The sequence below is a fragment of the Carassius auratus genome, chromosome 40, assembly GCF_003368295.1.
Source record: "Carassius auratus strain Wakin chromosome 40, ASM336829v1, whole genome shotgun sequence".
Taxonomy (NCBI): domain Eukaryota; kingdom Metazoa; phylum Chordata; class Actinopteri; order Cypriniformes; family Cyprinidae; genus Carassius; species Carassius auratus.
In genome coordinates, this window is record NC_039282.1 from 3778935 (window position 1) to 3795979 (window position 17045).

General features: G+C 36.2%; 1 protein-coding gene and 1 long non-coding RNA gene across 3 annotated transcripts; one reads left to right on the forward strand and one right to left on the reverse strand.

Moving 5' to 3' along the window:
- Window positions 1-12079: 12079 nt before the first annotated feature.
- Window positions 12080-13720, forward strand: LOC113058284 (uncharacterized). Its single transcript, XR_003277949.1, has 2 exons — window positions 12080-12849; window positions 13315-13720. It is a non-coding gene; the product is annotated as an uncharacterized LOC113058284 (long non-coding RNA).
- Window positions 13721-13843: 123 nt separating this feature from the next.
- On the reverse strand, window positions 13844-15757 carry LOC113058283 (RIMS-binding protein 2). 2 transcript variants are annotated; one of them, XM_026226047.1, is made up of 5 exons: window positions 15449-15757; window positions 15083-15245; window positions 14849-14952; window positions 14255-14326; window positions 13844-14173 (listed from the first exon to the last, which is right to left on the reverse strand). In XM_026226047.1, the coding sequence occupies exons 1-5, from the start codon at window positions 15641-15643 to the stop codon at window positions 14108-14110; spliced, it is 600 nt and encodes a 199-aa protein (XP_026081832.1). In that variant the 5' UTR covers window positions 15644-15757; the 3' UTR covers window positions 13844-14107. The 2 variants fall into 2 exon arrangements, with proteins under 2 accessions (XP_026081832.1, XP_026081831.1); XM_026226046.1 differs by having other exon boundaries at window positions 13844-14326.
- Between the last annotated feature and the right edge of the window lie 1288 nt (window positions 15758-17045).

Consider the following 17045-nt stretch of genomic DNA (forward strand, 5'->3'; position numbering starts at 1 on the left):
AGAGAAGTGTAAGGGAGTGGGGCGAGAGGCGCGTGCGACATTTCACCTCTGGGTCTCTCTTAAATGGAACGGACAGGGCGGGGGTGGACGGGGACGGGGGATCCACACTAGTAATATAATTAATAATAGGCTAAAGTCAGTCACACACCTCGACTTTCTTCCAAATAACGCACATTTCATTCATAATGTTATAATACAGGCCTATAGTTCCTGCAAATGAAACAAGGTAATACAAAACGATTATGCAGTCATCAAGGTGAATTGGTTTAGTCTTGACTTCTGGTCCTGAGTGACAGGTGGAGGGTGGGAAATCTGTTGATTGTCGAGTGCCAAATAAACAGAGATGGAGAAGAAAAGGTCAAAGCCAGGTGCCCAATTTCGAAAAAAAAGAAAAGAAGAAGAGGAGAAACGAGCAACAGATAGGTATGCAACTATTGTCTCTATATGATTACAGTATCCATTTCATGAATGAAGGGCTAATGTTAATTGGTGGTGGGTATAACTCTTTGTTAACCTTTTTGCTATGATGCTTGCTATGCTTATACAACAATAATTTGGTTTCAACTCAATCATGAGATCTAATTTATAATATTGTGCTTTGCAATAAAATTGTTAAAAGTTCAGTTATCATTTCCATCAGTTGGTTTAACATTAGGCCCTGTAAATAACCAAGGGCATTTTATTTGCTACACAGTATGCTAAGTATTGTTTCCTAAGTATAGTTTTACAAGTCATAACTAAAAGTGTGTCATGCGTATAATTTGAGGCAGTAACCTAATGGCACCTCCATGAAAGTTAGATTGATATACAAATTTTGGTTGAAAAATATCATGAAACCCAAAAAGTTTTTGTTTTTGCCTATACATATAATTTAAAGTCATTTTATTTTTTTAAACAACTGAGTCCCAGTGACCATAGCATAACGTGAATAAAATATATTTCAATGTATTTTTTTTACTATTTGTTTCTATGCTCTAAACAATGTGATGACATGGGGGGAAAAATGAAATAAATAAATGTTTTTATTTTCCGGGTCTAGGAGGATATAGCGTGTAATGACAGACATTTAGTGTGTAAGAGCATGTTTATGTAACCCTTCTATTATGTTTTGAGTTAATTTGACCCTAGGCTGTTTTAGCTTTATAAAACATTATCCTATGGTCTTTTGATTTCAAATGAAGTTAAATTGCAATTTCGGGGGCACTTCTAAAATATTTTGGAGCATCCTCTGCCACTGGTCAGGATGAGCCAACCACCTCCTCCGCTACACATATGTCTCCACAAATATCTGATATTGAGGATGAAGACCTCTTTGCCTCTACTTCTACCCAGCATGAGCTTTCAGGTGTGCATATCGTGTGTGTGTGTGTGTATGTGTGTGTGTGTGGGCTACAAGACAACTGCAATTTAATGTAATTTTAATATTTCTGATAATTTATGAGTAGGACTGTGTTTTTTCACTGCTATGTGTTTTGAGTAATATGCCAATATGCTGTCTGATAGAAATGCCTGGAGCTGAACCCCCACTGAGCCCCACTGGCCCTCACATCTGACTGACAGGATTCGGACTGAGCTGGTTCACAGAGGACCAAGTAAAGTGCCACCTGGCTTTGTTTTCCGTAGGAATGAGAGTAATGGGAGAAGTTGCCACCACTAATATTTTAATAAGACATTAGTAAGTGGTGAAAAGATGGCAAGAAGTTGGCTGATTTCTTCAATTAAGAACAACAGCCTCTTTTGCTTCTGCTGCAAATTGTTCTCCAAGAGGAACATCAATTTAACAAGTGCAGGAATGGCAAATTGGAAACATGCATGCAATGATCTCACATCATATGAAAATAGTTGTTATAATAAAATATTGCTGTTTGTGCAGAACTTTGTTTGCTAGTTTTTGTGTGTGTGTGTGGGGGTGGGGGGGGTGGGTTTGGGGGCGCTCGAAAGGGGTCTCGCCCAGGGTGTATTTCAATGTAGAACCGCCACTGCTTTATAGGACGCATTTTTTTATCATCGAACCAGTCGTAAAACTTTATCAAGTTCAAGGTGTTGATAAAAGAGTCATTGGTCTCAGTGGATTGCTCAATGAGTGATTTGTGTGTCTGATAAAGGGGATGCAAACAACATCCTCTAGATTTGACCTTTAGATGCAACCTTCATCTTTCATAATCTCTGATATTAGTGTATAACAAGCATGCTGGATATGCAAATGACTGCAAATGTTTTGAAATAAAGTGATTTACTATATATATATTTTTTTTCAGCTTCAGGAAACTTTCATGTCTCAGGTGCATTGCAATTACAACTGATCGATGTTCAAATTACTACTCTAGTCTTTTTGTTATATGAAGGTGACGTACAAATGAACTGGCTTAAACTTGTAATCATGCCACTATCGCAGAGGTGCCCAAACTTTGCATTATGAAGGGCCAAAAATCAAACTTGAACAAATTGTTGCATTATATCAAAATATATTAAAATGCATTAAAAATATCAAATTCCCTTACAATATATTCTCTAAATTTCAATGCAAAAATTAGAGCTGTAGTCAAGTCCGGCCTTGTCGAGTCCAAGTCAAGTCCAAGTCCAGGACTAGTCGAGACCGAGTCAAGACCGAGTCCAAAGAGGTTCGAGTCCAAGTCAAGTCCAAGTCCAAAATTTTCGAGTCCAAGTCAAGACCGAGTCCAAATGAGAGAAAAAAGGGTCTTCTTCAAGACCACACACTTAACTACTGATAATGTTTGTGATGCGAGAGACAGCATATCTCTTATTCTAAGAAAATAATTTGACATTATTATTTGTAATGATCAAAAAGCATGTGCAAAGTAAAAACTCTGTAGGACAGGGGTCTCCAAACTACATCCTGGATGGCCAATGTCCTGAAAAGTTTAGCTCCAACTGGCCTTAACACACCTGGAAGATTCTAGTGTGTTTAGTAAGAGCTTGATTAGCTGGTTCAAGTGTGTATAATTAGGGTTAAAGCTAACAGGGGCGTTAAACAAGATCCCGGGCCCTATATGCATAGGCAGTCCCATGCCCCCCACCCATGAAAATATCCAGGTAAAATAAAATATATTTCAGATTCATACTTTTCAATGGCCCGCTCTTCCTTTGGGGCCTGGTAATCAGTACTGGTTTTACCCCCAGTCCGACCCTGGGAGCTAAACTATAAAGGACACTGGCCCTCTAGAGTTTGGAGCTGTAAGGTCAAATGATTTGTATGTACATTATTTTCATTTTATTTACTTAATAATGCTGCTTTTGCTGACATTATGTCTGTGGTCAAAAATGTATATGACTGATGCTTTGGCACAGTGCACTCTCAGAAAAAAAGGTACATGGTGGTACAAATAATGTTCCTCGAAGGACGGTTTTGTACCTTTTTAATAATTGTACCCTAAATGGTACAGGAAAGACCTCTGATGAAACTGTTTGGTACCTTTTAAGGTACATCTGAAATGAAGGTACAAAATTGTTCTCACATCAAGGGTACATTGAATACCTGTCAACCTTGATAGACAGCTCCCTTATTATTACATTTGCAAATAGCATACAATCTCTGTGAACGAAAATGATTAAATCGTAAAGATATGAATAATTTACAGATTAAAATATTTAAATGAGTTTATACAACTGTCTTAAATGTACATTATCATAACAGTTCTGAAAATAGTGCTAAAAACATGTGAAAACCACTAGGAAACAGGTTTTGTGATATTTATAAAACAAAATACATGCAGTTTTTTTAATAAATATTTTAATAGACAATCATGATTAAATACATTTATCATTGGTATCCACGCAATTTGTCTTTTGCTTTCCTTTGCAATCCAACCAAATTACTGTTTCATGCACGATTGGTTGCTGTGTTAAATAATTTGCATAGCAACAAGACACTGATTGGTCGAATTCGGCATCGCTGCTGCAGCCGTTACGGAATTTTCTGTCATTACGGAGAGCGGGAAGAAGCACTTCTGAAACACACGTCCAGGCATTTTGCTTCTGTCTTTTTCGACTTAAAAGCTCAAAAATATTAAGAAGCTGGATTTAAATGATCAAATAGTTTGTAGACGAAATGTAAAGGTGAGTTTTGATTATTTGTGTTTATAGTTTTTATATAATTAGTACATGTGACAAACAATTTAAATGTTTCAACTACTCAAAGCGAAATTAGAAACGTAAATTTAGCATATACGACAGCATGCAATGCTGTTATCCATTTGTGTACACGTTTTGACATTTTTAAAGCAGTTAATTACTTAAATATTACGTTACAATACACAATATGTCATAGGCATAGCAACACGACATTGATTGGCCAAAGAATTTTCAAACAGAACGGAGAGCGGGAAGCAGACAACCATGGCTTTGTCGTCGATGTCGTCAGAAGAACTCCTTTTAAAATTAACAGAGGCCGGACTCGAATTCTCAGAGGAAGAAAAGAGAAAATTCAAAGGTGAGTTTTATATTTAATCCAATCAAAAATGTATAAAATGTTACAGCTATTTAAGCATGGCATTAGCAAGTTTATTTAGCTTATGTACGAATCCAGTGCTATTAACCGTCCGCTTATAGTATAAAGTGATTTAGTTTGTGTGCTGCAATTCTGGTAAATTAAGTTATGCCTGGTTCAGATTAATTTACAAGATTTTTGTGTCAGTTATGATAGTCACGGTGTCTCGCCCACACACACTGTCGCTCACTCACTCGCGCACACACACACACACACACACACACACACACACACACTCACTGTTGTTCGCTCACATACTCACTCACTCTTGACAGAACCGTCGTGGATGACCGTTAAAAATTAAACATGCTAGTCGTGATGTCGTGAAGCATCGCACTCGCGACATTGTTTGTCGCCTATTATGAAAGTGACGTGACATTCAGCCAAGTATGGTGACCCATGCTCAGAATTCGTGCTCTGCATTTAACCCATCCGAAGTGCGCGCACACACACAGAGCGGTGAACACACACACACTGTGAACACACACCCGGAGCAGTGGGCAGTTATGACACACTATACGAGATGAAACTATTGAATCTTGCGTCCCGACGCCCGTTGTGGTTTATGAATCCCCACGACACCCTGCGTCAAACTGATCTGTTAAATGTTATCGTGTAATCTGAACCAGGCGTTAATTTAACGTTTGACATTCGTTACACATACGGTTTCATACCTATTAAACTCTGTGCATTTCATGTTTTCAGCCCAAACCCAACTCTGATATACAAATAACGTCCGTCTTGTGCATGTTCAAAAAGTAGATATATTGCAAAAGTCCAGACAAACTTGTGACGTGTGTTCTTTGTGTTCTGCCCATCAATCTTTCCCCGTGTTTAAAATAGTGTGATTAACGTTACCTGATTCTGCCCTATCTATAAGTCATATACATTTCATTCATTGTAAGTTTTTTGAAACTTAGCAAATGTCTCTTTGACTCTTAGATTTTGAAGTTGATGGGGAAACTGTCAGTGCTGGTCTCACGGATCACATGATAGCACAACTTTTTGAGAAGTCTTTTAAGAAGCAAGTTAAATTTATCAAACTTATCCAACAACTTGAAGAGAACCAGAGTGAAGAACCGTCTGAAAGTCTGACTACACCTTCAGCTTTGAGGCAAGTATTCGTATTGTTTTATTTATGTTCCCTTATATTTTCTTCTGATTGACTGATTTTCTTTAAGTCCTTAAATTTTGTATTATTTTTTTTGCCAGAATGACATTGATGTCAGTCTTGATAAAGCACAGTAAAACTGCACTTCAAAGTCTGAAAGATTTCACAGAAGTAACTTTATTAGAAGTCTATTAACCCAAACTCTGATGCTTCAAAACTTCAATAAAGAGATCGTAAAATAAGTCCAAATGAATTAAGTCGGTTAATTAATTTGTTTATTTAAAATCTGGCCATCATTTTATGTTACAAAAAGTGCATAATGCTGCTTATTTTTGTTGGTTTCGACATATAACTCTGTGAAGTGATTTCAGTATATGTGAGTACTTTTTGAACATTCCAGAACATTTTATCAATAGCTGCGTTTACATGGACACTTGTAATTTAATTGATGGCTCAATCGGACTAAAAAACCTTCATGTAAACACCTTAATCGATCTGATTTAGCTTGATCCGGATGAAATTTAGATCGGATTGAAATGGGCGGTTTATCCCTTTTGTAATCCGATCGAGAGAACCGGATTGAAAACCGAAACTGAAAGGACTGTGCAATGACGTTAAATAGCGTAATGACGTATGACGCGTGGAACGAGCTGTTCTTCCTGTTGAATAAAGTGTCATATTAATAAGTTTCCCGTCATTCTAAAATCCTAATTTCACTCGCGTCTCTGTGAAGTGAAGCAGGACAACGTCCCACCAGTCCTTGTTTTGGATTCTTATCCAAAGATGTCTGGTTTTGGCCGTGGTGAGGGGCATTTTTCCTGCGTGATCAATAAGCAGCACGGCAAAACGGTTAATCTACTCTAAATTATGACCAGAGACAAATTAATATTATGTCTGCTGTTTAAAACAAATAAATAACCAATAGAGGAGAATATTTATGCACGAACAGCCGGAAACTCTGTATATTTGTGCAGTGTGCGCATGTCAAAACATCAAATCCGATTTGAAACTTGTGACACATAAACGCGCACATCAACCTGATTACTTTATTTATCATTCATGTAAACACCTTGTTCGGATTCATCAATTGTATTTATTTCATTCTGATTGTGTCCATGTAAACGTAGCTAATGCTGTTAAAATTCAGAGATCATTTTGGTCACTATAATCGTGATATGAACATTTTTGTACTGTTTCATCTCTATTCTGTGTCATTCCTCTGTCTAAACAGCCAAGAGCAAAGAATTTCAGCCCCATTCCTCGTCTTCTCACTACCAAATTCCCAAAGGATGTTCAGTTAAAATTGGATAACAAAGAATCACGTCATAAGATCAGCACTTACCGGCATAAAATTGTACGAGTGCTGCACGAGACTATGGCTCAGCACACACTGTAAGTTTAATAAACACTATTTTGTTTTTTAAATTCCAAACCCTGGTAAACATTTGTAGTAAATTTGCGCACTTTTTTTAATCTTCTGATAGATATCCTTCAAACAGTGACTATGTTTGTGCAGTCAAGGCTCTTATCTCCAAATACCCTTACCTGAGAGATGCAGAGGGAAATGGATATGTAAGTCAACTGTTTAATATTTATTTTTTAGACATTAAAGTAATATACAATTTATAGACATGCTTAAAAGGTCATGAAACCTGCTGTTTTAGCACCAGTTGGTTCTTGCTACAGTTAAATTTTTTTTTTTATTCTATTATGGCAATATTCACTAGTTCAGTGCTGAAAAATAGTATAAAGTTCCCATTAGAGCATGGTGTGTGAACTGTTGCTTTATACTATGGTGAGAAAATAAATAACATTAATTAAAATTAATTGTTTTTTGTTTTTTTTTTCGTATTTGTATTTGTTATTCCAGGAAATGGGTCGAATGCATGCCGTAAATTTAAGCCGGTGTTTCCAGGATTCCTTCAGCAAAATTGTGTCCAATGTTTTGAGTTTGGCTAAGGGGAAATCCGTTATAGAAGCACATTACATGGATGCCAGAAGAGAAGCTGTTGCAGAGAGTCTTTGTGGTATGCATGTTTTCCGTTTAGACAGCTTGTATTGAAAATACAAATTGAATATTGTACGTCTTTATACAGGCTATAAGCTGCCTGGGGGGCGGGATGTTAAATCACTAATTCGAGAGTAAAACGTTCACATTTTTTAAATAAGAAATTAATAATTATTTTTTAAAAAGTAGTTTTCGGCCAAGTGCATCTAGAAGTTTTGGCCCTGAATTTATTCGGTGCATCCCTGAAAGTAAGATGATATAAAAACTATTCTGGCTTAAGTGTAGATAGACAGTTGTAACTAGTCATTGGGAATATGAATTTAATCCAGATTTACTTTTGATGTTTGTAATATTGTTTTTTCCATTCTGTTTAGGAAGAACCAGCCACACCATATCCCACTGTACAGATTTTGGGAGCGTCTAACTGGAAACAGGTCTTCAGCGAGAAGAGAATTTTCAGCACTGTGAAAATGAAGGGATCTTTGCTGAGCAGTTGGGGTGGAGGACAGTGTTCTCTCTGCTTTTTGCACGTATTTTGTATTCAACCTTTCGTCCCTCATACAACAGGAACACACTACTCTTTCTCCAAAGGCATGTGTTGAAGCTAACTGCACCTGGTGACAAACCATTGCCAACTGCTGTTGTCAGGATTATTTTATCTTAGACTGAGAGGATGCCACGACCCTATGCATGTCCAAATTGTTCACAGACATTCATGAATATTGCTGCTTCCTTAAGCAAAAGACACCAATTCAAACAGTGTTGGGAGTTTTCATCAGAAAGCATGTTGAGTGATTATGAAAAAGTGACTGGAACAAGCATACGCACTCCATTTACATTTTTACCCAGAGAGCTTCAAAATACACTTAAAAGTCACAAAAGTTGTCAAGCCATAGATTTTGCAGGTAAAACACTTCAACGTGTAAATAATGTAAAGTACAGCACCAAAGATGTGTTTGTTATTGATGTTGTGCATACAGAGGAAGTTCCTTTATTCTTTCAGGTTAAGTACGTTTTCAGTGTAGATACATTGTGGATACTGTGTGGGAAACTGTTGCTCCCACAATCGTTTGACTCTCATTTCCATGCATTTCGTGTTTCAAATGATAAGGATTGGTTTTGTGTGATGCCAGCAGAGAAACTTGACCAACAGGCACTTGACCTTTATGTGGTTGATGACCATTTGTATGTAAGAGCCAGATATGCATAGTCACTCACCTACAAAACATTAGGTTTACATCTCATTAAAATGTTTATAATGCTATACATAATTTAATTACTCCTTTAAAACTGTTAATGTTATGTAAATTCAAGGCTATTGTGTGGAAGTTAAAAATTTAAAAGTCTAAGTTGTATTGTGAATAGCTTGTGAATTTTTATTGTAGATTGGAAAATGAAATTGACATTTGACATTTTAGTGAAATATTTTATATTATAAATGGAGAAATGTTTTTATGTTCTGTTAAAAATTTTTAAATCTTCATTGTAAAGTGTACAGATGTATTTACAAAACAAGAAATATTTGAACTTGTAACAAAGTATTCAAACATGTATTTATGTGTATTGTGAATAGCTTGTTTTTTTTTTTTTTAGATGGGAAAATGAAATCGACATATTGTGACAATTTAGTGAAATATTTTGTAGCAAATGGAGAAATGTCCTGTTAAAAATGTTTGAAAACTTCATTGTAAACTGCAGAGATGTATTTTACAAAATAACCTGTAACAAAGTATTCAAATACAATGTATTTATGTGTATTGTTTCTCATATTAAATTGATTTTATTCAATAGAAAAATGGCCTTTAATAGTTCTTGAAGGAACATATTTGACACGATTAAGGTACAAAAGGGCTTGTCACTGGGGTGGTACCTTAAAGGATCAAATTTGTACCTTAGATAAAGGTACAATATTGTACCAGTAAGTAAAAAAAAAAAAAGGTACATTTTGGTTTTCCATGGTACAAATCATGTCCTTAAAGGTACAAACTATAATGGTACAAATTTGTTACTTCACATTAAGGTACAATTTTGTACCAGTAAAAGGTACTGCCCCAGTGACAAGGGTTTGTACCTTCTTTGGTACAAAATTGTACCTTTTTTTCCGAGAGTGTGCACAGACACACGCAAAGCTCGGGATATGACAAATGCACGCAGCAAGGCTAGAAGGATACGTTTGGCTCTACTGGGCATGCGCACATAAATACAGCGACATTTTTGTCATACTGTGCTTGTGCTTGCATAGACTAGTCGAGCGCTGTCGGAAACAATCGACTACTCCAGCATGCATTAACTATAATGCACACAAAGTGTTTGCAAGTACAATGTGAATTTTAGAATTACAATATTGCGTGGAGCTGTTACTATATGACCTTATCTATGTTGCATGTAAAAAATAAAAGGGTTCAGCTAGGGTTGTGCCTGAAGCCAAATGCCTTATTCGGAATGGCAAGGTTAATGGCTTAAAAAACGATTAACGGACAATTAATAATTCTGCCTGAATACTCGACTGAAGCTGACACAGTCTGGTGTTTTGTTAGATAACAGGTGAGCCAGGGGATCAGCGCCAGAAGTGAATGAATGTAAACTTTATGAGTGAAAAGCGCGCAAATCAAACACCGCATTGTTGTCGCCTCTCTGTTTATCTCTCAGAAATCAGAGCGTTGCAAGAGTAATTTTACCTATAATAATACATCATACACGTTATATTATTTGTATAATTTAAAAGGCAACGATTTAAAGCTTAGGCTACGATGTGAAACGAATGAATAAGCACAGCGCGCTCACCAATCAAACAGCCGCGCTGCGCGTCTCAGTCTCTCAAAAACCATTCAGTTCAAGAGTAGGCTAATAATCAGCTTCGATACGGATACATTGTCTACTTGTCCTACATGTTTGCATCTTTACCTTTTGCTGGTTTGCGCGGAACACACACATCTGTTTAGTGAAGTTCATTAACATAAAGAATCGCTCAAGTGTTCTGTTCTGCGTAATGAAAATGTGCGCATTGAATGGATTCAGTCGTGTTCAAATGATCACTAAACGTTTGTCATGACATCTCTCTGCTTGCATGATAAATATTATTTTAAAAATTAATAATTAACTGACTGTTACATGAAAATTAAATAAGTAATGTCATAATTATAAAGTTTTTAAAATTTACATATGTAATTGTTGCATAAGGCTATACATGAATATGTGTTGATTGATAAAAAAAAAAAAAAAACTATTTAATGTGTTTTCATTTACAATAGCATGACCCACGAGTAGCCAAGTAACTCGAGCATTTTTTCTTTAAAAAATCTACTAGCAGAAATCAGTAGTCTTGCAACCCCTATACTGTACAACAATAATTAGTATTTCATTATTGTAAAGGGTACGTTTAAGGCTATCTGGGTGTAGACGTAAATAAAACACAATCTAACAGGTAGAAATTAAATTAGAAACATCTAAACTTTTCAGGTCGCATGTGCACCACTGGTCATGCACATCCTTTCCCGGAACAATACTGAAAGCCAAGATGGAGAAACAGATGATCATAGCTGTACAAGGATTTTTGTATCCATTTTGTAAATGAATATATTAGCAGAGTTACTACAAGGGATGTTTAGTGCTGGAAATCCATTTATTCTTTGCTGAAACTTCTGCGTCATCATGAAGAGCGAGTCATGGTTGCCCAGCAACAGCAGACGCCACTGGAGCGCGAGCGCAGATTACAGAGTGCTTTGGAAATAAGGAGAGCGCGCGCCTAGCGTTTTCCACACGTTTTCAGTCGCAACATCATGCAAATGTTTTTTGTTTTGAAGGATAATTTTTTTTTTTTTTTTTTTTTTTTGCTGGACTCGGTCGAGACCAACTAGAAGACTTGGCGAGTCCAATGGCCAAGTCCGAGACAAGTCCGAGTGCAAATGCAACGAGTCCGAGACAAGTCCGAGACGACAGAAAAATGTCTCGAGTCCGGACTCGAGTCCAAGACCGGACTCGAGTACTACAGCCCTAGCAAAAATAGAACCAAAAAAGTGCTGTGTAACAAAGAAATTAGAACTGAAGATAAGCTCCCATGGCACCCTATTTTTATGCCATTATATGTTAAATAAAATAGATAAATAGTGGAAATGAGAAAAGTATGTGTTAAGAATGTTTACTTTCTAAACTTCACCAGAGCCCAAACTGCCCATAATAATCCCCCAGGTACATATAATGGAATGTCTGTAAATCATGTATTACTTTTTTTTTTTTTTAACACTAGGTGCATTATTATTGTACATCAGAGAAGTATCTGCACATCCCCCACTTCCTTCTGTGTGTGTCAAACGAGAGTTTGAGGTTTGAGTTGTCTAGACAACCAAGTCCATCTCGTGTACATCATGTTCAGGGAAATAAGAGAGCGGCCTCCTGTTTATCAAACTACCAAATACTCACGGGGGACTGGGACGAAACTGTTTAAATTCAAGCATCTGAGAAAAGTGACGCCGAAGAAAAAGTGTCTGACATTACATTTTCATTTGAGAATCTCATAACATGTTTAATTCTGCATGAATATAATATTTCTCTTTTACTTATCAGCATCTTACTGTAAAACAATGCACATTTAAAATTACACCCATATGACATTCAAATGACACCATACCACAACTTCATAAGTACATGTAATAAGCCGATGAAACAGTGTGGGTTTGCACAACATAGCAACCACCCCTCCCCCTCAGGAAAGAGCTCTACAAGTGCAGCAAACAAGATAATGCTTCAAACATTCATGCAATTAGGAAACTATTCATAAATACACACACAGAACACGTGTAACATCATCCACCGATGATATTTTCTCACAGACCAACACCGCTGTTATTTACACTGATGGACTGTCATGTTTTTAAAGCCTCACCGTTGGACTATGTGGAAGCCTGATGCAATCTGATCACATGTTTAGTAGACTTCCTCTTTATTTCTTTGTATGATTTTGATGTATGCTAAAGACCAAGGGCTTTTTCTCTCATTTCTGATCAGTCTTTTATTCGGTTTAAATGCCCTTAAAAGGAATTGATTCGAGTCCATCTTTGAACGAAACTCGCTGTAGTCCAATAGGCGTGCATTCGTGCTTCTTTAAGACAGCGACTGCAGGGCCTCTTCCTGTGGTTTGCACCATGTGGCCTAAAAAGTGTTAAAAGGCGACAACGTCTTTCTCTTCTCGCTGTTGTTTCCGGGATCAAGCAGGCAGAGAAACTGGTAAGCCACCGCTCTTCAGTATAACATAAAATATTGGATAAATCTGACTGCATTTCTGTTTTCAGCTAATAATTCGTAAATGATGGTAAACTGCTTAATGTAATTTAAATATAATTAGGTAAATTTGCTAAAACTTTTTAAAAAGTGAATGAACTTTTTTTTTTAACTCGTAGTACAAAACCAACATTTAATAGTCAATTCCAATAGTTCACGCTGAATCCACTTCACATACATTTTTTACACAAGGCGGCAAAACTGGAGGTTTTATACAGTTTTATTTTAGATCAGTTCATTACACATGCAATATTTCATTTTCACCTACAGAACGGGCAATGAAAATGACTCTAAGCTTCCTGGTGGTTTACAGTCACACAACTGAAGCTGATGCAGCTGAACATCCAACTATACTCTAATATATGACCTGGTTTATTTTATTACATCATTTTGATCTACTTTTCATTTCAGGTTTCAGCAAATAGTTGTAAAATGAACATTCGGAGCACATGGAGATAAGAGGAAGCATGCAAAGAAACAATTGGTGCGAGAAGAGGAGAGGCGGGAACATCAGAGGTACAGTGCAGTCACTCATAAAGTAGACAGCACTACTAAAGGTCTCTACACAGTGTAGTGTTTCCTACTTTATGGATGAGTGTACTGTTGGCTGCGATGGACGAGCTTATGGAGAACCAAAGATGCTCAATCTGAACGTCTTGCGAATTACATATTAATAAAGATTGTGTTTCATGACTAATTGTAATGCAATATTCAATATGTGTTGTTGTTGTTGAATGTATTTGTCTTTATATTTGCATGTTAACTTGTATCAAACAACTCTGAATTCATAAAAAACGGTAATAAAACGAAGCTGAACTGAATGACTGTGTGGGAAACCTATAGTGCAGTTGCTGTAAACAGGAAGGAGATTACAAAAATAGCTCAAATCGTATAAAGACATCAGCAGTGAAAAGAAGATGCATAAAGTATAAAAACATAATTATTAAGTTATCATTAAAGCTAAAATGCACTAGCTGCTCCCAAAAGCTCTTGAATTAATCAGAAATGTATGTGTTTTTTTTACATATTTAATTAATGCTAAGGACAATGCGAAGAGGAAATGTCAAGTGCACTTAGAGACACACATGACACAATAAATCATGAACATTAGAGGAAACAAGACACATAAAATTAAATGAATTCAGTAAAGTGGGTTATAATCACAGTCTGAGGTCACTCTCATGTTCCTGGTTTCTGATTTCTTTCAGTCCCAAGGCAATGATTGCAAAAAGTTTGACGGCACAAGACCTCGATAACCATGTAGATCTCCCTGGATCAATATAAAACAGTTATTCTTTAACTTATGACCTTTAAAATACTCATGTATTGTTAACAGAGTCATAGTACTCACGTAATAAAATCCATCACTGTCCATTTCCCCTAAAACATAAATAATATCTCCTGCACGAAAGGGAAGCTCATCCTAAAAGAGAAAACAATAATAATAATAATAATAATAATAATAATAAACATTGATTAAAAACTCTATTTCATATTTTAAAATTCTATATAGTCGTATTCCAAGCAGTTATCAATGTATTGTTTATCAAGTTGTCAATAAATCAATACATAGCTAGGATGTGAAGTCTATGTCCAGATTCTTATCTTTAAAGAAATTTAACAAATGCATGAATGAATGATTGAATAAAGAAATAATAGACCATACTTGTTATATTTATAAACTATTTTCATTGTCTATGTGTACAACCTTTCAAAAGGTCTATTATTGTTTTCCTTGTTTCAGCGTGTTACCGTAAATATCTAAAATATTACTTAAACATATTTAAATTGTACATGTAATCAACATAAAAATGTATAAATACTTTTATGTAATAATATTTATAATTATTATTTAATTTATTATTTTAATGTTTATTAAATTACAAAATCTGGTTTGTTGTCAAATAAATTTTTTTTTTTCATATTAATTAGAAAATGCAATCACCTCAATATCTATGTTTGGAGAACTTTCCCATGGGTCATAATCAAAGATGGCCAGCATCCTGTGGACCTTCACGCCATCCGGCACACTAGTTGTTTCGCTGGGTGCTAAAATTAAAGTACAAAGTAGCAATGACACAATCCCTAAATCCATACAAGTGTGCTTTTTTGAATTGATGTGTTAAATATGACTAGTTTCATTAAGTAACAAAAGAAAGAGAAAATGTTAAATACTTGCCTATGGAAGGCGTCTCTTCTGGTAAAAAGCCTTGCTGGAACAGACGAAGTTTAAACTCTCCGTCTTCCACGGGGATCTCAGAAACCATGTTGCTCGGTACAAAACCAAAGCGGCCAGCGGTCTCCCCGCTATAGAAGCCGTCAGCATCTTTATCTCCATATACCTACAAAAGAGCACATCGCTATCTCTGAGGCTTCCATCACCGCATGAGCAAAGTATGACAGAAACGATCTGAAGACCATGCGTTTCATTTAGCATGTTCATGTAAAATGCAAAAGTTCAATTTACTAATGGAGTTATGAATAATTATGAATTTAGATATGGAAACATACAGAAAAATGCACATGAATACATAACCATTGTTACTTTAATGATCTGTCCTTGTTCAAAAGGCAGTTCCTCCTCCATAGTTTCAGGGTTTGGTGACATCACTGCAGGGTTGTATGAGAACAGAGCCAAAAAGAGGCGCACGTTCGGGTCAAACATTTCCCTCTCGGATTCCCAGTTCTCTATACCGTTTGGTGTAGCAACCGTAAGACCATTCTGGATATAGATAGACATCCAGCCGAGTCATTCCAGTCTGCTTCTATGCCTGCGACTGTCCAACTGATGTCACCTCAGTAGACAGACAGGTGGTTAGCAAACACACATATGCTCTCTATAGTTTTAGCATTAAGAGCTGTAGCCAAGCTTATCTGCCTCAGACTAATCCTCTTGGAACAAATGAATCAGTTTTACCTGAGACATCATTAACTTCTAACCTGACTCGTCAAATGTTTGTCCATTCTGTAAAGTCAGTCTGCAAAACTCTTTAGTGAATGAACAGATTTCACTTCATGGACTTGGAGCACTGAGGAACTGAATAACACTCTGCCAGTGCATTTGTCTGCACACGGTCCTGCCGATTAGCTGAGCCATCCGTTCTGAACTGTGCCAAGTAGAGCTAGCTGTCAACCACATTATCGTCAAGGAAGTAACCCTGCAAGTCCCTTTCACCTTTTCAGGGACAATCCCTTACAGTCAACAAAAGGTCTGCATGGGTCAACTTAAGGAAACCAAAATCATTGTGAAGATATAAGATAAGATATAAAGATGCAATAAAAAAAAAAAAAATAGATTTCATAAGGACCTATTATTGTATACAAATTCATAAATTAAGTTGTTTTTATGAATTCAATAAATCAGAGTTTTTTTTATTAAACCATTAAAATGTAAAATGTATGTCATTTTCCACACAGGCACACTTCATGTTTGGTTGAAATAATCCTTGTTAACACGTGTTAAATGTATAATTTCCTTCCATTTAATTTAAATGTGTAATTAAATAAATAAAACAAATGTATATTTTAAAGTTTAAAATTAGACAGCCTTGCATAGACAATTAGCCTAGTACTTAGACAATTGCATAGTGAAAATTACCCCAAAGCACCACCTAGTGTCCAATCTACTCTAATACTATTATAACCTGTTTAAATGTGAACAAGGGATCTACAACATTTAAGAAATCCTTTGCATGTACATGAAAAAGATTGCACACAACTATGGGACACGGTTGTGCAGCAGCAAACATCACAACAGTGAAAGGAACCTCAAGGTTGTAAATGTGTGAAATTGTATAGGGCCACGTTCCTGTATTTTGCCTGGGGCCCCCAAATCATTAAATCCGCCCTTACAACATATACAGCACATACTTACAGAGAATTAAAATTGCATTACTCTCAGACCCTTGGTGCATACTGATAAAAATACATATAGATACAGATTAAATATAAAATACAACTATACAAATAAGGGAATTTTAATACATTTAAATAAAGTAAAATAAAGCAGCACATGGCAGATATAGTGCAAACCAGGGAAGTGAACAAACAGTGCAGACAAAATGACTGTAGTGCAAAAGAGCTGATTCAGTCTGATTAAAGTGACAAAAAGCTCAGAGAGCAGTTCTTTATTTAAATTGACT